Here is a 25,101-nt window from a genome sequence, read left to right on the forward strand (position 1 = left end):
GCAGTCCCTCAGATACAAGCGGAATCTTTTCAAATCATAAACAACACGCTACATTTGTTACAAAACAGGGGACTGTTCTCAGGGTCTTACGTTGAAGATCCTCAGCAGCATCTGAAAAATTTTCTGTCGATATGTGTCACGTAAAGGCAACCTAATATGACACCAGAAGCAATAAAGTTGTTATTGTTTCCATTCTCGGTGACGGGTGAAGCTCAGATTTGGCTTAATTCACTCCCTATAAACTCCATCACTACTTGGGAGGAATTAGTTAAGCAATTTGTGAACAAGTTGTACCCACCCAATAAGACTGCCAAACAAATTGATGAGATATTGAGCTACAGACAGAGACCAACAGAAATACTACAAGAAACGTGGAAAATGTTCAAGGGTATGCTAGTTAAGTGTCCACATCATGGCATTCCAGAGCAAATGTTGGGGCAGAGGTTCTACATGGGATTGGCAGACAGTTTAAAGGCTAATGTTGATGCTTCAGCGGGTGGAGCATTTTTGAGCAAATCATTCAGAGAATGCAAGATCCTACTTGATAAAATGGCTCAAAACTCAGGATGGATGACAAGAAACTCTACGATCACTCCTGTAGTTCATTCTGTGGCTTTGGACCCAAATAACTCCATAGCCAAAAATATGGCCACTCTGATGACACAAATGAGTATCCTCGCCAAAAAGATCGATGAATTAGGCCAGAAGCAGCAGGTACACATAGTTGGCATGACTAATGGGGGCTTATGTACACCATGCATTAACCAACCATATTCATGCTCCTGGAGTGCTGAAAATGACAACCAACACTATCAGGAAGATATGAACTACGTGGACAATTATGGAGGACAGAGACAAGGTGGTCAGAATTGGGGGCAACAGAATCAGCAATATAGACCAGCACAACTGCAGTACAATAATAGCAACAATTCTGGAGCTATGCGACCACAGGGTCAAGTTGTGTCGTACCAAAGGTAACAGGGATACAACCAGCACAATCAGCAGCTAGCTTATCAACAACCTCAACAAGAGCAATTAGTGAGACAAGAAGATGGGTTGTCTGAAATTAAAGGAATGTTGCAATAACTGATTAGGGCCAATGGAAAAATGCCAGAGAGAGTGGACTCACATGAATCAGCAATAAAAGGCATTGACATTCAATTAGGACAGATTTTGATGGCTCTAAATAATCGTCCCCAAGGGACGTTATCGGCCGACACACAAGTCAATCCAAAAGAGCAGGGCCTAAAACAGCTTATGGCAGTGAGTCTAAGAAATGGTAGAGACCTAGATCTTGAGCAAGAAATTGCTCGCGAAAGCAGACCAACTGAAACACTTGTACCAGTACCTATTGAGGTAGATGATTCAATAGGGTTAACTTAGGTGACAGTCCAACATGCACAAGAGGATACAAGCAAAGAAAAAGAGGTTGCAAAGGAGACTTAGGTAGCACAAGAAACGACAGTAGAAGTAGTGCCTGAGTAAGATAAAACTCAAATCATAGGAAGAAAGCGACCTCCAGCACCATTCCTACAGAGATTGGCCAAATATCATAAGGATGAGCAATATAAGAAATTCATGGAGATGTTGAAACAAATCCAGGTGAACATTCCACTTATTGATGCTTTGAGGGAGATACCTGGGTATGCCAAAATGATGAAGGATTTAATGTCTCGCAAATTCAACTTCCAAGACCTGGCCACTGTTATACTAACCCAAACCTGTAGTGCAGTAGTGACGAGACCCGTAGCTGAGAAGTTGTCAGACCCAGGGAGTTTCACAATCCCATGCACAATAGGCAGTTATGCTTTTGCTAAAGCATTGTGTGATTTTGGGGTAAGTATAAACTTGATGCCCCTGGCTATCTACAAAAGGTTAGGAATTGGAAAAGCAAGACCCATATTCATGTTACTATAGCTAGCCGACCGGACAGTGAAGAGTCCATCAGGTATCCTTGATGATGTATAAGTGCAGGTTGGAAAGTTTGTGTTTCCAGCAGATTTTGGTATTCTGGGCTACCGGGTTGACGAGGAGATTCCCATAATTTTGGGAAGACCATTCTTGGCCACTGGGAGAGCACTAATTGATTGTGAAACTGGAGAGCTAAAAATGAGACTGAATGATGAAGAAATAACATTCAATGTGCAGAAGTCTATGCGGCATCCATATGCGGCGACCAAGTGAATTTGCTAACTGCTCTCTCATAGAAGCTATGGATGTAATTTTGGAGGAGGAAGATGAGACTCTGAACGCTAAAGACCCTCTAGCAACCTGTCTCATGAACTTAGAAGAAGTAAATGGAGAGGACTTGGCGGAGTGGGTGCTGGCTCTTGAAGGCCAAGGGTTCTAGAAAAGTGAGCTCGAAATTGAGTCTTTGCACTTAGAAGAAAGAAAGACTCCTCCAGCTAAGCCATCGATCGAAGAGCCACCACTACCACCTCATCTTAGGTATTCTTTATTGGGACATAACTCAACTTTACCTGTTATTATCTCATCTAGTTTGTTAGATGTGCAGGAAGAACAACTTTTGCAGGTATTGATGGAGTGCAAAACTGCAATTGGTTGGACCATTGCAGACATTAAGGGTATCAGCCCAGCCTTCTGTATGCATAAGATTTTACTGGAAGATGGCAACAAACCTTCCAGAAAACATCAAAGAAGGCTGAACCCCAACATGAAAGAAGTTGTGAAAAAGGAGGTGATAAAGTGGTTAGATGCGGGGATCATTTTCCCCATATCAGACAGCAACTAGATCAGCCCAGTTCAATATGTGCCAAAGAAAGGTGGAATGACCGTAGTGCAAAATGAGAACAATGAGTTGATATCAACAAGAACATTCACGGGATGGCGAATTTGTATGGACTACAGAAGATTGAACAAGGCCACCCGAAAAGACCACTTTCCTTTGTCGTTCATTGATCAGATGCTAGATAAATTGGATGGGAGGTCCCACTTCTACTTTCTGTAGGGATACTCTGGGTATAATCAGATCTCTATCGCCCTGGAAGATAGAGAGAAAACTTCATTCACCTGTCCATATGGCGTCTACGCTTTCCGGAGAATGTCGTTCGGCATATGCAACGCACTCGCCACATTTCAAAGGTGCATGATGGCCATCTTCACAAATATGGTAGAAGACATAATAGAGGTCTTCATGGATGATTTCTCAGTGGTGGGAGACTCATTCGATGATTGCCTAAAGAATCTGAAATGAGTGCTGAAAAGATGTGTGGAGACTAATATGGTGCTCAATTGGGAAAAATGCCACTTCATGGTATATGAAGGTATAGTCTTGGGGCACTTAGTGTCAAATAAGGACATTGAGGTGGATCGTGCAAAGGTTGATGTGATAGAAAAGCTACCACCACCCACTTTCGTCAAAGCAATAAGAAGTTTCCTTGGCCATACCGGTTTCTACAGACAGTTTATAAGAGATTCTCCAAAATTGCTAACCCCTTGTGTAAATGCTTGAAAAATATCACCCTTTTGTGTTTTCTGATGACTGCAGGGTAGCATTTGAGGAGCTGAAGAAGAAACTGGTGATTGCACCAATCATAGTGGCCCCCGACTAGGGGAAACCTTTCGAGTTGATGTGCAATGTAAGCGACTATGTTATGGGAGCAGTTCTTGGGTAGCAAAAATATAGAGTCATGCATCCGATCTACTTGCAAGTAGAACATTGAGTGGTGCCCAACTGAACTACACAGTGACAGAGAAAGAGATGCTAGTTGTGGTGTTCGCGTGTGATAAGTTCAAGTCATACCTGATAGGCTCAAAGGTAATTGTTTACACTGACCATGCTGCCCTCAGGTACCTAATTGAGAAAAATGAGTCAAAGCCGCACCTAATTCAATGGGTGCTACTGCTATAAGAGTTCGACTTGGAAATACGGGACCGAAAGGGAACAGAAAACCAAGTTGCTGATCATTTGTCCAGGCTTGAAAGAGCGGAAAAGAAGGTTGAGGTGCAGGAGATCATGGAGACTTTCCCAGATGAACAACTCTTAGTAATGAGCCTCGAGGATACACCATGGTATGCAGATATTAAAAATTACCTGGCAAGCGGTATTGTTCCCTATGACTTGTCTTGTATGCAAAAGAAAAGGTTTTTCCGAGATTGTTGCATATATTTCTGGGATGAACCATATTTGTTCAGGATTTATCTTGATAACATGATCCGGAGATGCATTCCCGAGATAGATCAATATTTTGTTTTTCAGGCATGTCATACTTCACCGTATGGAGGACATTTTGGAGGTGTAAGGACAACGGCTAAAGTGATGTGTGCCAACGGACGGGGAATATTTCATGTCAACATGAGATGCCCATGAACCCAATTCAAGAGGTGAAAGTATTCGATGTATGGGGAATCGACTTTATGGGACCATTTGTCAGCTCATATAATAACAAGTACATACTAGTAGCGGTGGACTATGTCTCGAAATGGGTAGAAGCCGTGGCACTTCCAACAAATGACGCGAAGGCAGTTATTGGTTTTCTCAGAAAGAACATCTTCACCAAATTTGGCACTCCAAGAGCTATCATCAGTGATGGGGGCACCCACTTCTACAGCCGAGCCTTTGTAAAGTTGTTGGAGAAATATGGTGTTCGCAATAAAGTTGCTACTCCGTATCACCCACAAACAAGTGGGAAAGTCGAGGTGTCAAACAGAGAAATCAAGAGTGTTTTGACCAAAACTATAAATGCTACATGGTCTGGGGAGAGGTTCATCTCGCGTTTTACTTCGCGAGGCACGGTCTGAGGTGAGCCTGATCCGGATTTTGAAGGCTTATTTCGTCTCCTTGTTTGACTAGGACTTGGGCTATGCCGTTTAGGTCTTTTCTTACACATATAAATAGACATTAAACACTACTTTTGAAGGGGTTGTTGGACATGAGGCAAGAATAGCTCGTGAAACACCAGTTGGGAGATAGAATCATCGATTTCTACATCATTTCATCTTTACTTTGTAATTTAGTTATGCAAAATATTTGGGATATTGTTACTCTGAGTATGAGTGGCTAAACTCCTAATCTAGGGTTTTGATGGAACCTATTGGAGGATGATTTTCTTGTTATGTTAATATAGATTTGCCGTAGTATTTTCTCTATTTGTTCAACTACGTTATTATTGTGGTTGGTTGAAGAGCTCTCAATCGACTGTGCCTATTTAGTGTGTATTACTTGGAAGAGAGTGCATATTTAGGTAGTTGTTGAATAACATCACTCCTAACGTATATGAGGGATCAATACGGAGGGTTTAAATGTGTAATTAGGAATAACGAAACCTTGGTGCGATCCGAATGAGGCGTACTTAGTGCCAGCTAGCGTAATTCGAAAGAATATGTCTAGTAAATTGTGGTAGTTACTCGGGAGAGAATTACAACACTCAGAGTGCTCATGATCGGTAGAGAAAACTTAGGCAAATTTATAGGAAACGTAGAGGAAAGGATTCCGACAATAGGGAAAATCACAACCTTAGATCATTCCAATTCTTGTCTACAACCTATTCGTAGTTAGTTCTTAATTACTGCATTTTCATTACGTGATATTTAGTTAGTAAACATCCAATTTGTTATTTTAATATTTCTGAATATTGATTACGTGAATTTGTGCGAGTCTAGTAGTTGTGTTTAATAGGTTAATTCTCTGTGGGATTCGACTCCGGACTTGTTAACCGGAATATATTTGCGACGACCGCTTAGTCCTTTTTATAAGGCGAAGTTAGGCGTGATCATATTTGCTAAAAGAAAACAAGCTAGTTCTCTTTCTTCTTCTTTTTTCTTGGTGGCTTACAATTAATTTTCAAGTGATTATTTCGTGATAGTGACAGACTTATCTTTTCCTATGTTCTACAGATGACAAACTATAGTATCTGAAGCCTACATGAGATTTTTTTTAATCTGTGTCATGGCTTATGGTAATTCCAGGTCAGACTCCTTTGAGTTCTTTCATCATTTTATTTCGTATGAAACTTAATATCTATGGTTTGACATGATTGAAGAAAATAAAACGTTTTCTTGTGTGCGGTTGGAAAGTGCATAATGCTTTTTAGAAAAAAACATTTATAGAGGATTTATAATAATATTAACAAACCCAGATAGTGTTTTGATGAAATTTTTTAGTATTAAAGATTGAAAATAATGTCTAATATTGGTTAAAGCACATATGAAGTACAGAGTTGAGAAAATTGTGACGAAAATTGACTTCCGTTCAAAAAGTGAAGGAAGTCATTTTTCCTCTGTTGGTAGAAAATGTTGTTCCTAAAAATATTTTCTTCAATAAACACCAGAAAATGACTTAATGTCTTATTTTCTGGAAAAAAATTCTGATAAAATATTTTCCATCGTACACCAAAACATGTCTAGCTCTTATGTTCATTTCGTATTAGGAAATTGATCAAACTATATATTGACATGGTCATAAGTTATTTTACTAAATTTCCGTTCTCACGTAACTTGAGATTTCAACATGATCTTGAAGCAACAAAGTATGCAACAACTAATGGAGATAATGTGATTAAGGTGAAGTATAAGATTGTTGGAATACGACAACCAGAGCCAGCCAGTAGAAAGAGTGATAAGAAGGATAACAGGTGTAGAAAATTCCTGAGGACCTATAATTCATAGATGGAACAATAGCTGATATCTTTTTCGATTTAGAACTGCTTATGTTGCTCAATCTTCTCGAGTATTTGGGAGAGGAGAGCTTGTTATAGATACTTCAAAGGTAGCACTAAGATACTTGAGAAACGGTTCCTTTATTGATATACTTGAGAAACGGTTCCTTGATTGATATCACTAGAAACATGTGTACTTGCTATTACCCTTAGTAGAATGAAATCGAACTTGTTTGAAAGTAATCTATTGCTTTGTCACGTTTCCAGGCATTAATTCGGGCTGTTATCCCTAATTGAAGGGACGATTCAGTGTCATTTTTTACTACCTCCCTAGACTTTATCTCATATTTCCATTGTCATCCCAAATCATCAAATGGTGTTGTGACAGAAAAGCATGGGCTGGAGCTGCTTACAACCTGATGCTCTACATGTTAGCAAGCCATGTAAGTGAATTCTGAGCTTCTGTTCACTTGATATTTATCTTCCTCACAGTCCAAGACCATGGTACATAATGTCTGTTTTGGCCAACAAACCTCACAAATTTTTGGCTATGCCACATCAAGCCAAAAGTATGCACACCATGTGAAATTGTGCTGTCTTATATAGTATTTCACTTTCTCCTCCCTTTCCAACATGGGATTTGCCTATGGTATTATATGCACCCCATTTTCAAAAACTTCCCAGCCTATAAGTCTTACCAGTCATTCACCTTGACCCGCCCTCACCAGCTGTCCTGGCATCATAGGCGTCACAACCTTTCATGTCTTATGAAAATTGGTTTGTTTATGAAACTGAAATCCTCCGTCCAAAAAAAAATTAACATATAAGCAGCTATTTTGCTTTTCGCAAATGAAGGTACTGGGAGCTTGCTGGTATCTTCTATCAATTGAGGCAAGAAGCGTGCTGGAGATATGCGTGCAGTCTTGAGAAGCCGTCTTGTGATTATGGATATTTTGACTGCCAGAGAGTAAAGGATCCACAAAGAAATGCCTGGTTCAATTCCAGCAATATTACAAGGCAATGTGACCGTAACAACAATAACTATCTGTTTGGTATTTCTGGTGATACTGTGGCAGTTAGTGTGACATCTGCTTTGTTTTTCAATAAGTACTACTGCTATACTGGACCTTGACTAAATATTTAAACAAATGCTTCATTTCAATATTCTTGCCAATATATCTAAACAATGCTTCATTGCCATCAAACATTCTAACGGAGAACCTAATTAGCGAACCAAAACCTTTGATTGACAGAATTCACAGGGAAAAATCAGGCAGTGTGGAAAACTTTAATCGGGAATTGCAAATTTACCGGCCTGATAGGAGCAAACTAATATCTAATTCTGTAATTTTGACCTACACACGTACCATGGTTTATTCTTTTGAATCAGTAACAGCATCTTTCAAACATGATCTCATAACCTCACACAGTTTAGAACAAGCACCAAGGCAAAGCTCCATTGCCTGCATTTAAAAGATCAAAATAATAGTTATGCCTAGCTCCAAAAATGTGTCAGGATCATACCGGTGAACCTTTTGAAAATAGTTTAAGTAGCTCGCTGGGAAATTTACAGTTAAGAAGGAGAACAGATAGCTAAGAGACAAATGTGAAGTGCAATCTCTAGTCTGTATATGAAAATATTAAACAAAACGAGAGACATAGCAGGACGTAATTTAGTAATCTAGATGAAACTGCCCAGCAAATAGCATACCTCATTAGTCTTTGGTGTTGACCATTCTCCAGTTATAAACAGTTGAGTGACCTCATTACGTGAAGGCATACAAGTAATCATTAAGCTTCCATCTTGGTAGCTTTCTTCCTCAGAAACGGGATCAATGACGAGGTTCTTTCCAAGACAAGACTAGAATACCAGAAAAAACAGTGAATTAGATGTCTGAAAATTCAGTGGAGACCCTGAATATTTGAGAATCTGGAAAAGCCTATGGGCTTTTGATAGTTTATAATCTATCTTTAATTTTTCTCCTGTGGCGGAATATAACTTTGTTGTACTTTTTTCAAAGTATTTGGTTGGTATTATTCCTTCCATAATGCAGTTTCTATCTGCACCAGAGTCTAATAATGCTAATTTATGAATCGTAATATCTTTTACCTTTAGGGTAATAGGAATATGATAACTGTGGGCTTTTACTTTAGTAATTTTTGCCACAGCTGTACCGCTAGTTGATTCTTTATCAATTTTTGAATCATCATCTGTGAAGTATTCGCCAATAGTTTCCTTTTTATTAGCTGCTTGTAATACTTCATTAGTAAGATTTTCCATTTCAATTTTGTCAAGTCTAAAGACGATAAACCAACTATCCAACATCTCCAAACAGAATTAAAATCTGTAAAAGATGAAATAAAAATGGTTAAGCTTACATAAGTCGAGGCCTGTTACATTAATAAAACTGATTAAATCCCCATATGTGAGATTGTCATAAGGGATACCATTAAGAGGATCTTAAGTTTTATTTTAAAAGATATAAAATAAATGCGGAATTAAATAGTAAAGAGGAAAAACACTTACTTGTAAAAGCTTTTATTCAAACATAATCAAACATATTACAGTGAGGGAAAGAAAAGATAGGGAAAAACTTGGGAGATTTTCGGATGCCCTCTATTTACAAAGATTGGAGTCTTATATAGACTTCAGATTTTGTTAAGTTAATCTTAACCGTTTAAATGGACGATCCTAATTTGTTGTCTATTGCTTTACTGAAGGGTCGTCTGTTGCTTTTCTGAAGAGGCAAGTACTGTTTTTGTCTTCTTGTGTTTGTCTTTATCAGATGACTCTTTCTTTTTGAAGAGTCGTTTGTTTTTGTCTGGAGAATCATTTTCTTCAGTCATTATTCTTCTTCTGCGTAGGCCCGGTAGGCTTGGGCTATTCCGTGTGGGTCCTCCATGTCCCCATTGTCCTGGTTTTCCGTTGAGGAAGATGCTGATACTGTGTCTAGCATAGCCTGTACTTCTACTGGACTTGCTGTTTCAATATTTGCTAAGACTTCTAGGAGTCTCTTCTTTAATTCTGCTTGTGAACTGGTAGATCCACTCCTGCTGGCTGGCTTGGGTTTCTTGATTTCTTTTGATTCAGGAACCCATCCTTTGATTTTTGGTACATTAACTAAATATTGAATTCGTTCGATTTGTTCTATTTCGAACGTCCAACTAATAACAAAAGAAATCCTTTTTGCAAAGTAATATTTGCAAATCTTGATATGATCTGGTAGGGTAGAGATTTCCTGTTCTTTCTGGAATCTCTCATAATGTATATGGAAACTTCGGGGCATTGATAGCTCTGTTCCTCCAAATGCTTTCCACCAGTCATAGAACCATCTTGGTATGACTGACTTAGCTGCTTGTTCGCTATATTTTACGAACCATGTATGGGAACCCGGGCGTAGGTACATAAAGTTATACCATGCGTCCATATAATCTTTAAAATTATATGTTTGGGGTCTGAATTGTACAGAGAGCACAATCGGGGTGTGCAAATGATCCATTCCCCATTCGAAGGGACTCGTGATTTTATGAATGGTAAATCGGGAATATTTAATGTTGTCAGGGTCTTTGTCATCCCTGAGGGTATGTTCAAAACTGACTGATCCTGTGTCTGTAAGGATAAATTCATAATACCTTCTTGATTTGAGAGGATCACTTGTTTCAACATAATTCCTGTTTGTATAACAGGGTCTAATCAAATCTTGTTTGTCGAAGTTTTCGTATCCTTTGTCCAATGCTATCACTTTGATCGGTGCTTTGGAGATTATTTCAAATGTTTCCTTTTCTTGAGAAACTGATTTTTTACCTTCCTTTTTGGATGGTGTCTCTGGCTTGACTGCTTGTAGGAAAGACTCTGGGGTCTTCATTTCATAATCTGAACTGGTAAGTGTTTTACCAGTTTGGCTTGTGGAAGCTTTCGAAGAAGCTTGTTGGAATGGTCCTTCTATATTTGGAATAGTACCAAGGACTTTCATTGTAGCTGGCTTATTTATAGTGGGAACTCTCGGAGGGGTTACCATTATATTTAGAGGTGGTCTTACGGGTAAAGGGGGATAGTAATCTGCTAGTGCAGAATATCTATTTTCTCTCTTTGGCGAGGCCCTGAAAGGACCCTTCTGGTTTGGTCTCATTTTTTCCCTGTAGGAATTCTCTGATTAGAAAGTCGGGTAAAGAATTTTCCTCACCTTTAATAAATTCAATTTGAAAATCAAAACTAGATAATAGTGCTTGCCATCTGGCAAAAATCTGTTTTGAAATGAGGTTTTTAACATCTTTTTGCAAAATTTCTTTAGCTGATTTACAATCAACTCTTAATAAAATTTCTTTATTAATTAAGTCATCTTGAAACTTTGTAATACATAGTACTATAGACAAAATCTCTTTTTTGACTGTACTATAGTTTTTCTGAGCCGAATTCCAAATTCCGGAAGTGAAACGAACCAATTGTTCTGAAGAGTTTAAGGAGACTCTTTGTTTAAGAATACCACCGTACCCTTCATCAGAAGCATCAGTTTCGACTATCATGAATGCCTCAGGATTAGGAATGCCTAGACAAGGAAGTTTTTGGACAATAGATTTGACTCTTTTGACAGTGTCGGTTTGTTCTTGACTCCATGGAACTGGATTCTTTCTGAGACGTTTGTATAGTGGTTCACAGATTTTCCTAATATCAGGGATGAAGTCTGCTACATAGTTAAGGCTTCCTAAGAACCTTTGTAATTGTGTTTTGTCTAAGATTTCATCAGGAAATTTTGAGGAGAACTCAATGGCTCTACAGATTGGTTTGTAAGTGCCTTGGTAAAGATCATGTCCTAAAAATCTAATAGTCGTTTGATACAACTTCATCTTTTTAGCACTTATTACAAGTCCATTATGTTTTACAACTTTAAAGAATGTATTTAAATGTTTAAAGTGAGATTCTATATCTTCAGAAAATATTAAAACATCGTCAATGTAAACAATCGACATATTACTGTATGGATTGAATATGTTATTCATAATGTTTTGAAATTCTGATGGGGCATTTTTTAACCCGAAAGGCATTACGTTCCATTCATATTGTCCAAAGGGGACATTGAAGGCAGTTTTATATTTATCTTTCTCGCTAATTTGAATTTGCCAAAATCCTGATTTCATATCAAATTTGCTATAAATATTTGCTTTATAAGTTCTTTTTAATAAGTCTCTTTTATTAGGTATCGGGTACCTAATCCATTGTAAAACCTTGTTTAATGGTTTGTAATTAATAACTAATCTGGGAGCTCCTCTTTCCTTTTCTGCACTTTTATTAACATAAAAAGCTGCACAACTCCAAGGTGATTTAGAGGGTCTAATAATCTTCTTTTTAAGGAGATCGTTTATTTCATTTTTACAAACTTCCATGAGTTCATGATTCATCTGAATAGGCCTAGCCTTTGTGGGTATGGCTTGTTCAGTAAATTCATTGATATAAGGAAGTTCGACTTCATGCCTTCTTCTTTCCCAGAAGGCATTAGGTAATTCTGAACAAACTTCTAATTCGAGTTTTTCCTGAAAAGATTTTATCCTTTCTTCCATTCCCGGGGTTTTTAAAGTTTGTTCAATTTTGTGAACTTTTATATCATTTTTTAAATAATTTACCTGATTAGAAAGCAGGTTTATTTTAAATATAGTTTTTGATTTGAGGAAGTCACTTTCCTCTTTGGAGATAGAATTAAGATAAGGGAATTTTATTTCCTTTCCTAATATTGTAGTACAGATAGCTTCTAAATTATCATGAAATGGTTTAATCTGAGTTATAAAAGGTATACCTAGGATAATTTCTTCATTAATATCTCTAGTTACCGCAAAATCATTTATAAAACAGATTCCATCATTGCAAATGTGGGCTTTTGATAGTTTATAATCTATCTTTAATTTTTCTCCTGTGGCGGAATATAACTTTGTTGTACTTTTTTCAAAGTATTTGGTTGGTATTATTCCTTCCATAATGCAGTTTCTATCTGCACCAGAGTCTAATAATGCTAATTTATGAATCGTAATATCTTTTACCTTTAGGGTAATAGGAATATGATAACTGTGGGCTTTTACTTTAGTAATTTTTGCCACAGCTGTACCGCTAGTTGATTCTTTATCAATTTTTGAATCATCATCTGTGAAGTATTCGCCAATAGTTTCCTTTTTATTAGCTACTTGTAATACTTCATTAGTAAGATTTTCCATTTCAATTTTGTCAAGTCTAAGCTTAACCATTTTTATTTCATCTTTTACAGATTTTAATTCTGTTTGGAGATGTTGGATAGTTGGTTTATCGTCTTTGACTGAAAATCTATTCATAACCTCTTTCATATTAAAGGGTTCTATTTTATGGTGATTTCCTTTTTGATTAATAATTATGTTTTTTAATTCTTTTAAGTATTTTGTTTTAATATCTTCATCATCTATGTGATTGATAATATCAAATAATACTTCTTTAGAGTCATTAGTAAGGACTTTGATAGAGTTTTGTCCGCACACACATATTGCACCAGTGCAGTTACAATTGTCTTCTTGAGAACTACTGCTACTGTCTGAGCTATATGCCATGTTTATCATTTCATTGTCGCTGTCAGAATAGCTTTCATCTGATGACGACGATGATGTGCTGTTTTCATTTTGTTCAAGAATAGCAAATAGCTTTTCTTTAATGTTTTCATCAATTTCTAAGGTATTGACCTTCTTCTTTTTCTTGTTGGTGACTGGGCATTTATTAGCTCTATGCCATGTCTTACCACATGACCAACATTTATCACCATGTTCCTTTTTAGAACGTCTTTTAAATCTTCTTTTCTTAGGAGTTCCTTTTTCTCTTTACGCTTATGGCGTCTTTTTATTTATTCAGAAGATTTCTTATGTTGTTTTGCTCTTTTAGAAGGAGCAGCAATTGTTTTAAAATCGAAGTCTTGACAGAAACTTCCTAATTCTGTTTTGGATTGGAGTCTGTCTTTTTTAATAAGACTTTTAAGTTTTAGGTCTGTACATAAGTCAAGGCCTGTTACATTAATAAAACTGATTAAATCCCCATATGTGAGATTGTCATAAGGGACTTGACTGTTAAATCTATCTTTGATTTTAGTTCTTACCTTTTCGGCAAATAATCTTGGTAAACCACTGATAAATCTTTCTTTCCAGAAAGCACTACCGCAGTCTTCTCTAATCATAACTTTTTCTATAAACATATCTTTATACCATCTAAAATCTGTTAATTTTGGACAGTTAAGATTGTTAAGAAGTTCTAGACTCCTGTCTTGGAAAAGTTTTGGTTCTCCGATGAAGTGTTTAGCAATACAGTAGATTAAAGTTGCAGAAGCATCTTCTCTAGCTTCTTGCTCTGCAACTTGCATTCCTGATTCAGTTTTTATTACGGTTGCTATTGTAGTAGCTCCTAGGATTTGATTTCTATTAAATTCTGTAAGATAATTATCCCACCAATTTTTTAACATTCCAGTGAATCCTGAAATTATTAATGTTGCGGCATATTTATCCGAAGCTCTTTTCATTTTATAGGTAGTTACTGCAATCCCGACTTCATGTAGTTTTTTGTAGATTTGGCTTTCAGCCAACCCATCTATGTTCCATTCTGTGATACCAGTTCCTTCGTGACTAGAACTAGTTAAATAGATATCTTCTTCAAATTGTACATCAGGGAATGAAGCCCTTCCATAGTAATTCTTTTTATTAGAATGTCTTGGATCGTTAGTAATTCTGTTGATTTCAGAATCAATGGATTTGATTGTAGAGACTGTTTCTAATTTACTAATTTCTTCAGAAGTATTTTTTGAGCATTGTATTAGAAACTCGAGTTTTTCGTTTTTGCCAAGAAAATCTTCTTTTATTCTTAATTCATTATAATCCTTTTCGATAGAACTTAATTTCTTAATTAAATTTTGAAGTTCTATGGATTTATTATTAATACTGGTACTGGCTTTTAAGGTAGTATCAGGCTTAGAGATTACTAATTTTGTTTTAAGTTTCTCTTCGATTTGTTCTAGAAGTTTATCTGTAAAATCAAATTTTTCTTCTAATTCTGGAAACTTCTCTTTAGAATATTTAGGAAGTTTAATTAAAGGATGTGTTTCAATTTTAGAAGTTGTTATAGATCTTGTAGGGATTCCTAATTTATTAGTATCCTTTATCTGATTAGAGACAACATGTAATAGATTATTTGTGTAATTATTTTGCACAATAATTTTATTAATGTCTTTGTTGGTTGGTCCACTATCAATATGAACACTTTCTCTTTTAAAAGGGGAAGCTGCGATTACTTCGCTTTGGACTGGTAATAGAATTTCTTCTAAGGGTGGATTAATGTCTTCAATTATACCTTTATTTTTGGTATACCATTTATTAACAATCATTTTTAAAGACTCCTTTTGATTTGGAATCTGTCCAGTTATTTCGAACCATTTAAAGAATTCAATATCACATTTGATTCTTTTTAAGTCTTTAATCCATTTATCTTTAAAAGATAATCTTTGTTCTAAAGAATAAGTATCTACGTACCATTTTCGATTGATAATATTGTTGGATTGTAACCACTGAGCATCTAGACTTTTCCAATTTATTTCAAAGTCATCGGCTCGGATTACTCTCAATTGATCAACCGTTTCAGCAGTTGGACTTTTTGGAGTAGCAATAAAGGGTCTGTTTTGATATATAACTTTTGGAACAGTTTTATTAAAATCTACCCCTTTAAGTTTTGTATCGATTTCTTCGATAAGTTCTTCATCACTCTTGCTATCCTTAGAAGCAGATTTAGTAAAGGTCATTCTTCTACTGGAAGAAGCTTCACTAGTCGAATTTAGACTTAAGAACTTTAAGTCTATTGCTCCAGAAGGATGTTGAATGACTTGTTCAATGTATGAACTCTCAGGTTCATAAATTAGTTGGGTAATGGAGTTAAAACTCCATTCGTCTTTCGAAAGAATTTCATCCCATTGAATCATTCTAGGAACGAAGGTATTACTGTGTTCTTGGTTTGCTTCCATGAGCATAGTAACTCCTTTGTTACTTTCGATCTTAGCCTTTGGGGCTAAAGTTGTTTTCATTAGTCTGTAATAAACTCTATATATTACAGCTATTTCTCTTGTATTAACTTTGATGTTCATATTTTTTGTTTTTATATTAAGAGTTAATGTATCCAAAATATTCTGATCATTTATGTCAACAGAGAAGTTTGGATAACAATTAAAGTATACTGGGCCTTGGGCTAAGTTACTTTGTAAAACTCCTAACAAAGAATCATCAAAGTTAAGAAGCCTGTCATCTCTTAGTAAGAGACAGAGAGGGGTGTCTAAACCTAATCTGTATAAAGGTTTGACAGCCACTTGTACTAATCCGATGTGAAGGAAATTGAATTTCTTTCTGTAATGTTGAATGTCTTGTGCAGCTAATAACTTGATTGTTTCTATCGAGTTATTGATGGCAATAGTAGATTCACAAGTTTTGATGTTATAATTTTTTATAAAATCAAACTTACCAGTATGATAAATAGTACTGTAAGATTCTCTAGGAATACTCCAATTTTGTAAATCATTTTCTATTTTGGCAATATTTGTTACTGCCAGGGATTGGTTTATATCATTCAAGATTTTGTTTTTATCTGAATTGTTCATAATAAAGTAGTTCTACTAATGCAAGTATTTATTGCTTTTAAATTCAGAAGAATATAAAATCTTCTATTTTTATAAACATACAATTTTTGTACTAAAGTTTTTAAAACTTCGGAAATTTGTTCTAAACTTTGTTTTCTTGGTTCAACAAAAACAAGTTCTTTATATTTTTCAATATTGTTTTCAGCCCGAAAGATTTTCTTATTAATTTTTCTTAATCTTTTTCGGCCTATCCATCTACCTTCATTTAAAATTCTTATTTTATGAAAAATAGGATGGCGTTTCATTTGAAAAAGGTTTTTCAAAATTATCAGTATTAAAGAGGTATATTATCTTTAAGGCGTAAGTCTACTATCTCTGTTATCTACTCAAGTAATAGTCTTTTAAATAATTCTATAGTGTTCTTAACCGTATAGTGTTTACTGCTTATCTTCTTTTAACTACAGATCTTTCTTGGTTATGTTCTTAGTTCTAAGTTATCTTGGGGGTTGGGGCTTAAACGTGTTAACTGTGTCCTGTTGTGTCCTGTCTCTCGCGGCAGACCCTAGCCTATGGACGACGGCAACTGACGGCAGTTTAATAAGGTTTAATCGACATCCTACAAGGATCCCTCACACTATGAACATAGAACAGTAACCTAGCAAGATCAGAAGCTTTAAAGAAGATGAACAGTAAACCTATGCAGAAATGAACAGTATAAAAATATCTAAGAGTTATAACATGATAACAGGATTTCGACGAACCCTAAAGACAGTATAATAGGTTTAGCCTAACATGCTTAACTTCGTCCTCCCAGAATGCGTTTGTGGAAGGTAGGCAGATCCTGGATGCTGCCTTGGTGGCAAATGAACTTGTAGACTCCAGAAGGAAAAATAGAGAACCTGGCTTACTATGCAAGTTAGATCTTGAGAAGGCTTTCGACCATGTCAATTGGGAGTTCCTGGACTTCATTATGATGCGGATGGGGTTTGGGGAAAGATGGAGTGGATGGATAAAGTTTTGCATTTCCTCAGTCAGATTCTCTGTCCTGGTTAATGGTAGCCCGTGTGGTTTCTTTGGCAGCTCCAGGGGTCTCAGGCAAGGTGACCCCTTATCCCCCATGTTATTCATTCTAGTGATGGACGCTCTGAGCAAAATGATGGATCGTGCGGCTGGCGGAGGCTTCTTGAGAGGATTCTCAGCTCCGATTGGGGTGCTCAGTGCCCGAAGAGTCTCACACTTGCTTTTTGTGGATGACACACTGGTTTTCTGTGATGCCGATATGGATCAGTTGACCTACCTGAAGCAGGTCCTACAGTGGTTCCAGTTAGTATCAGGACGCAAAATCAACATCGGCAAGTGTGAGATTTTCCCGGTAGGTGAGGTTACTAATTTTGATGCCTTGTCTGGTGTTCTCATATGCAAGGTGGGCTCCCTTCCCACTACTTACCTGGGCCTCCCTTTGGGAGCTTCATATAAGGATACTACGGTTTGGAATCCAGTGATCGAGCGGGTTGAAAAAAGATTAGCAGGGTGGCAGAAACGGTATTTGTCAAAAGGAGGTAAGGAAGTGCTTATCAAAAGCACTTTATCGAGTATGCCAACCTATTACTTATCCCTGTTGCAAGCACCGGTGAGCATCACAGAAAAACTGGAGCGACTCCAAAGGAACTTTCTATGGGATGCGGCGGATGGAACTAGAAAGTTTCATCTAGTGAATTGGCAAACAGTCACTTCCCCAAAGAAGTGGGGTGGACTTGGAGTGAAAGATCTAAGGGTATTTAACATAGCTTTAATGGGAAAGTGGCTATGGAGATTCGGGGTAGAAGAGCATGCTCTATGGAGGGAGGTCATAGTAGAAAAGTATGATTCAACGGGAGGGGGTTGGAGGACCAGGGCGATCACAACACCTTTCGGATGTGGCATGTGGAGGAGTATCATGAAGAATTGGGAAGCATTCAGTGGCAACATCACTTACAGGGTGGGGGACGGAAGGAGAATCAGCTTTTGGAATCATAGGTGGTGTGGAGAGGATCCTTTGAGGGTCTCCTTCCCCCACGTCTTCAGAGTTTCAAACCAGAAGGAACTGATGGTCCAACAGATTCGCAAGGAGCATGAAGGAGGGGTAGTATGGGACCTCTCATTCAGGAGGAACATGCAAGATTGGGAGATTGCGGAGCTTCAAGTTTTGTTGGCACTGCTATACGGGCAAGACATGCTCCAGCCATCCTGCGACTCTTGGAGATGGGGCTTGCGTGGCGATGGTTTGTTCACCGTAAAGTCATTTTACCAGAGTATGTTGGTGAGAGAGGAGACCACTTTTCCATACTCCTCGATCTGGATTCCTAGGGCGCCCACGAAGGTGTGCTTTTTTGCATGGCTAGCTGCAAGGGGAGTGATTTTGACTGCTGAAAATCTCCGAAAGAGGGGAATTACACTTGTTAGTTGGTGCTACATGTGTAAAAGCTCAGGAGAAGAAGTTGATCACCTTATGTTGCATTGCCCTGTGTCCTCAGCTTTGTGGAGGGCAATCCTGAATCTCTTTGGTGTTCAATGGGTGATGCCAAGCACTGTAAAGGAAATGTTATATAGCTGGGGCGGTTTCCGTAGAAGAAGAAAGCAAAAGGCGTGGAAATTCGCTCCGTTAGCTCTCATGTGGGTAGTATGGGGGGAGAGAAATAGGAGAGCTTTTGAGGAGATTGAGTCTCCTTTTTCACATCTTAAGAATAGCCTTTTATCTTTGATCGCTTTTTGGTGCACTCACTTAGCCCCTACTTGTATAGAAGATTGGGCGTCTTTTGTAGAGAATCATGTTCTGATATAAATTCTCTACGTCTTTGGTATACTTTGTGTACACGGGAGTTCTCTCCCTTTTGATTAATACAATTTTACCTTATCAAAAAAAAAATCATATGAATACATGTCCCAACATTTGAAAGTTGCCATGCTATTTGTAATAAAGATGGCATGATATTATGCCTTAAGAGTACACATCCATAAAGGCTTCTAAACCTTAGTTCCATTAGTGAACCATAACCGAGTCTAATTCAGGCTTCAATAACCAATTCTTCAAGTGCTTTAAAACTAGCTTGACCTGCCGATAACAATGTTTCTTCCAGCCTCGATGATGATTAGCTGACAAACACTTATTACCAAATTCCTATACAAATATACTTATACTTCTAGGTAAACTTCGACTAAGAACAACATGAAATCATTGCCATTATTGCCGACTTATGGTCACAAGGCAAAGACACGAGTTAAGAGTGCATTTCCAATGAGATACAGGAAAAGCTAACAGCTGGATCTAAGTTGACTCATATTCTGGAAGTGAAACTGCTACGGCATTTCTTAGAAGGTGCATTCACTTTCCCAGTTGCTGGTACTACACTACTTTAGAAAGTTGTGTTCATCTTTATCCAAATCCTGACTCACAAGTTCTTCCATCTCTTTCATTCTCTTCACCCTTTAACATAGGAAACTCTTGTATAGATAATGAAATTTTGCAGACACTTCAGAGGATGCATTTTGAGCTGTCAGCCCAAAAGATGATTATATAACTGAAGTACTTCAATCGCCATAGTGTGGCAGTTGCCTAGACATTGTTTTAGTGCGCATTTACCCTGATTCAACCAACTACTAAAAAAAGCAGGAATCAGTTAAAAAACAAGTGTGTTTGGATCATGCTCTCCTTGCAATTCAGTTTACCACCCCCAACTGCAATAGATTACATTTGAGTGAAAACACACTTGGACAGATGAAAAATGCATATGCTGAGCTTCTAATACAACTACATGCTCAATTTCAACTGATGAATGTGTTATGGAAGCACAACACTAGTCATCAGCCTCAACCTGGTCAGAACCTGTCACCATATCAGTAGAAGTTTAAGGACCAGAAGAGCTCAAAACAGAGTTATTGGGCAGGTAACTGATTATTTCTCATGTTTTCTTTGAATGCACTGCCTATCTCCTCTATATGCTCAGGGCCAGTTAAAAGGAAACACATCTGAAAGAGTTATCAAATTCACACAGTATAGTATACACCAAAACTTTCACACTTTGAACTATTCCTCAACAACAAGTTTCCTAAGGCTGCACAAATACATATTTCAAAGGATTAGTCAAAATCTTTTTGGGAGCATACCAAGTAAGGATGAGCTTGTAGCTTAAGGCGAGGTAATGTATTTTTTTTTATCATATCAAAAGTGGAGTTTCTACTGCAATTAAATGAAAACAACAGCAACTGTCTGGGCTTCTATTCCTCCTAAGTAAACTCAGATAATAAAGAATTAACAAGCAATAGTCTGATACATACCACAGAAACTGAGGCAACCAAGTCATACAGCAAAATTCCTGCATCTGCTAAAGCTAGACTAGCACATGATATGACCACAGGGAGATCACCTGCAAGCAAAACAAAGAGTTTGTAATGGCAAAACATTTATTAAGTTAGTTCAAAAGTCATCAGTACTCAGAAGTAATCTCACAACGCCAATCTAATACCAATAACCTATTTATGGAAAATGCACAAAATTGGAAGCCAAATGCAAGTATACTTACCAGAAGGCAAAATATACAGTATAGCAAACTGAGATCACAATCTAATTCAACTAATTGAATTCTTTTATCTATCCTAAATATTGACACATATCATAAAACCGGTAAATTCAGGATCTTGCTCAAACCTCTTGGCCTAAGTAAAGGTACTAATTCTGAAAAAGGTACCCATTCTTCATTAAGAAAGAAGTACTGATTCTGAAACAAGCTAGTTGATTAGGATAAAAGTTATACCCCTTTGCAACCCTACAAGTACTTCTTTGATGAATGAACAAAAACAAAGTTGACAATTTTCCGTGCTCATTCCTCTAATCTTTTATTATACAAGATCCTTTTTTCCATTTCTTGAGATATTCAAGAATAATCTTCTCCCAGTTTCAAGTCAAATACCTGTACTATAGAGGATTGCAAATAAACCACAAAGGTAAAGATAAAGCTAGGATTCAAAACTTACTTCCACCAGATTCCAATACCAAAGCAAAAACATCCACAGTAGTCTTTGGGAAGGATTCCAGAACTATAGCACCCTCTAAAGCTTTATGTAGCATTGAGGAAAGCTCCGTGTTGTCTGATCCCTAACATAAGTGAAACTTCAGTTAAAAACATGGAAGTTAATCACAGAGCATCAATGACAAGGAGATGGAATGATAAAAGGGGAACTCTGTTCCATCCTTGATATACCTGTCCATGATCAGGGGTGGCAAAAGTTGTGTAACTAATGTTACAATTTAAGCGTCCTGTATCACTGTACATCATTGCCTTCTTACTTTCCCTTGGCCCAAACCTAAAAAAGAAGACAATTAGATGGTTAGAGATTTTCCACCTAACAAAATTGTGTAAACCATATACAGCAGTGCAAATAACACCCTTCCTGGATGAATTGCCATACAATAGGACAACATTAACAGCAAATTGTTGATTAATGTTGACAGCAAACTCTCACATTTATGTTTAGTTCTTTTTCTCTCCCTCCATACTGGAAGATAAAAGTCTACACTGTTTGCTTCCGCTGACTTTTTACATACACAAAAAGCAGGAAATTTTATTTTTTGGGGGATAAATCAGCAGTTTTATTCTTACAAATACAAGTGTGCATCAGCCAGCCAGAAATCTAACCATCTATACATGCCGGGACTTTAACTTATGACGCAAAATAAAAATTGAATCCCCATTTTTAACAGTTTAACTTGTAAATGAGCTGGTATACACAATCCAACAAGGTAATAGAGCAGATAAAGGTCTTATATTTGAGTCTCGCTGCCGACCAATGAACAACTTTCTTTTTGCTAACTTAAGTAGGGATAGGGAACATGGACAGCAAGAGAATAGGAATGGCTGACATTGTTGATTATATCAAAGTAATTCTCTCCTGAAAAATGTAGCTCTTTCCATCCCTTCAATCTTCTCTCAAACTTTTGTATCAAGCTGCCAAAGATCATCATCCTTAGTTCCTCCAAAAGCTAGTTCAAGCATTTTGTTATTAGATCCACCACTCTACAATCTACATTATCCAACTCATGTATGTTATACACCTCTCGCTCTCTGAATGATAACAATTCAAATTTCCTCAAAAGGATTTAAAGACGCTATATGAATATTCTATCAAAGGATAGAAGAAAACTTGGTTGTTCATGTGCATATGGCTCGTGAAACCAAGATAATACATGTGCTAGAGTGTCTTCAGTTGTATTTGTATGTCCATCTGATAACAAGCATAAATATGCATATTTTATTCTAGTTTTATATGCAAGTATTTGTTTTCTCAACATCTATGTAGTTGAAGCTACCCTGCTCATTGGCATTCATACATTCCTACACCTCACAAATACTCACGTTCACACCTTGAAAACCAGTCTAGAGATCAATTTGCTGATAAATGCACGGTGGAACTTTATTTAGAAAATGCAAAACAGATCAGAAAATACACCACATGTACTGCACGCACAATCTGATATATATATATATATATATATATATATATATCTACAAAGCAATGAAAACTTTGAACAAAAAAGGGGATGAGAAATAAAGGGAAAAAGGTGACAAACAATGAAGAGAAAGTGGAAGGTTGGAGGCACCGAGGCAGTAACGAAATTAGGTGCTACGAATTAATAGACGGGAAGCAAATAAAGAGGGAAAAGGATAATACATAATTACAATTTCTCCAAATTGTGCTTCTATACCAAATCTTTCTTGGCCCTTCACTGGTAAGAGAGAAGAGAGAATGTTTCATCTTTTCTCATTTTCCCTTAAGTTGTTCTGCCCAACTAGGGACAGAATAAAGGTATTTGCTACAAAAGTGAGGAAAAAAATAAAAAGCACTTCTCCTGCAGAATTTCCACCAGAGATTGATTCGTTCACCTGCTCTCAAGTTTCAAAAAAAAACTGTAGATAGATCACACACTCACACAGATACGATGACCTTGGTGTTTCCAAACTCTGCATATGCTGATCCTGCAGCTGTACTCACAGCACCAGTCCTCAGATCTGCAAAGTTATATCAAAATTGCATCTAATGAGTGGCCTAAAAATCGATCATGTCGTGCCACAAAAACTCAGGAATAGGAGTAGAAATAGGATGGAATATGTAAATGAAAATGGATATGAGAAAGAACTTAGAGTCCATAGAAATGGCAGGCAGTGCAAAACAAGAGAGTTAGCTCAGAGCACATTGAAAGCATTAATACATAACACCTTTTCAAAATGCCAACTAGCGAAGTGTTCATCACAGCATTTCACGCAAAAAAACTAACAAAAACATATAATACAAGAAAATGTGTCGAAAGGGGATAGCTCGTAGGAGGAGTAACAACCAGGAGATCACAAGTTCGATAACACTTGGTTGAGCCCGTCTGCTCAAGTCTTGATGGGCAGGATTACCTTGGCAACCTATGTTTGTAGGCTGGACAGACTATGGAGTGAACTAGCTGAGATGTGTGTAATGCAGCCCCAACACAAATGGAAAAAATGCAAGCAATAAATTAAAATAAAGCAGAAGATTGTGATCATGTCAAAATACTAGAATTAGCACCAATGGACTTAGACTGGTATGGACAGCCTTATTCATCACTCCTCTTCCTATGATTTTACACCTGTGCACATCTGCCCAATCCCCCCCCCCCAAACCCCCAAAATAAACAGAAACCCAGCAAAACTCTCCCTATAACCATGGAGTATTTTTTGGATAATCATGGAGCATTTTCTTTAGGACGGTGGTGTCCAGGCCATCTTAAATGCATCTCGACTATTCCACCAGGTACCTGCTACCACCCAACAGTACAGTAGAGGTACCCACCAACTCTACCCACCAAGCCGTAGGTAGGTGAGAAGAAATAACCCGGTGCTTTTTTTTTTGCCTCAAGCGAGGTTTGAACTTGAGTCATAGTTCTCCACCCACTCTATTGACCACTAGTCCACACCCTTGAATGCTCTATGGAATATAATTCATAATGTAGAAATTACAAGTTACACATAGAAAGTGCATATTTCGTCATTAGATATTTCCTCTAAAACTTAAAACTCATTTAACATTCTACTAACAGATCATCCAAAAAAGGAGACCCACGAAAAAAAATATTCACAGAGATAAGAGCGTGTGTGTGAAAGAGAGAGAGAGAGAGAAAGAGGAGTACAAGCAGGACGGCACTGGTAGAAGCTACGATTATCGGGGCGAACCCAATCAGCATCACCAATGGGAGTTCTCTTCTTCTTCCGCGTTGCCGGAGACGGCGAATATGTCGCTGGCGTAGACCCTGTTTTTCCGGCCATCAGCTTCTGAAATGCTCTGTTTTTTCTTTCCCACAAAGTATGTGAAAAGTATTAACGGCTGAAGTGGGTTTCAATTCGTTGAGAGAAAAGAATGAGTTCTTAGGGTTTTAATTATACCCAAAAAAAAAAGTTAAAACGGATAAATTTATTATCTGTGTTAAATAAATGTTTTATTGACATTTAGGCTCAATTCTTGTTATAAAATCCGTGGAAGAAAAAGTATAAATATGCGTTTCCTATTACTTAAACTAGTCTTATAGTGAATAAATTTTAAAAATCATATCAATAATATTATTTGACTTACTATATTACTTAAATAAGCATAATTTTAAAAACAAAATATGTAGAAAGTTATAATTTAAACGATCTTACATTTCTTTTAAATTAGAGTATAGTTTACTGCTAATTTCAATATATAAATTTAAGTATCTTATGTATGTTTATCTTGTCAAATATTGTAATTGGGTATGTGATTTAATATGGCCATATATTACAATATATAAATAAAAAATTAAAGTATGTTATATATTATTACTATGAATTATTATT

General features: G+C 37.0%; 2 protein-coding genes across 2 annotated transcripts in view; both read right to left on the reverse strand.

Annotated features, from left to right (window-relative positions):
• LOC107816339 (uncharacterized) overlaps window positions 1–8,061 on the reverse strand; it is a 34,627-nt gene extending 26,566 nt beyond the window's left edge. Inside the window, exon 1 of the mRNA XM_075234098.1 lies at window positions 7,985–8,061. The gene's annotated coding sequence lies outside the window, so the exon portion shown is untranslated. The remainder of the gene's footprint in view (window positions 1–7,984) is intronic.
• On the reverse strand, window positions 7,751–24,647 carry LOC107816340 (exosome complex component RRP41-like). Its single transcript, XM_075234099.1, has 7 exons — window positions 24,417–24,647; window positions 23,193–23,271; window positions 21,466–21,568; window positions 21,239–21,359; window positions 20,543–20,631; window positions 8,329–8,478; window positions 7,751–8,080 (listed from the first exon to the last, which is right to left on the reverse strand). Exons 1-7 carry the CDS (start codon window positions 24,550–24,552, stop codon window positions 7,991–7,993), a joined length of 768 nt encoding a protein of 255 aa, XP_075090200.1. The 5' UTR covers window positions 24,553–24,647; the 3' UTR covers window positions 7,751–7,990.
• Between the last annotated feature and the right edge of the window lie 454 nt (window positions 24,648–25,101).

This window comes from Nicotiana tabacum, chromosome 17 (genome assembly GCF_000715075.1).
Source record: "Nicotiana tabacum cultivar K326 chromosome 17, ASM71507v2, whole genome shotgun sequence".
Taxonomy (NCBI): Eukaryota; Viridiplantae; Streptophyta; class Magnoliopsida; order Solanales; family Solanaceae; genus Nicotiana; species Nicotiana tabacum.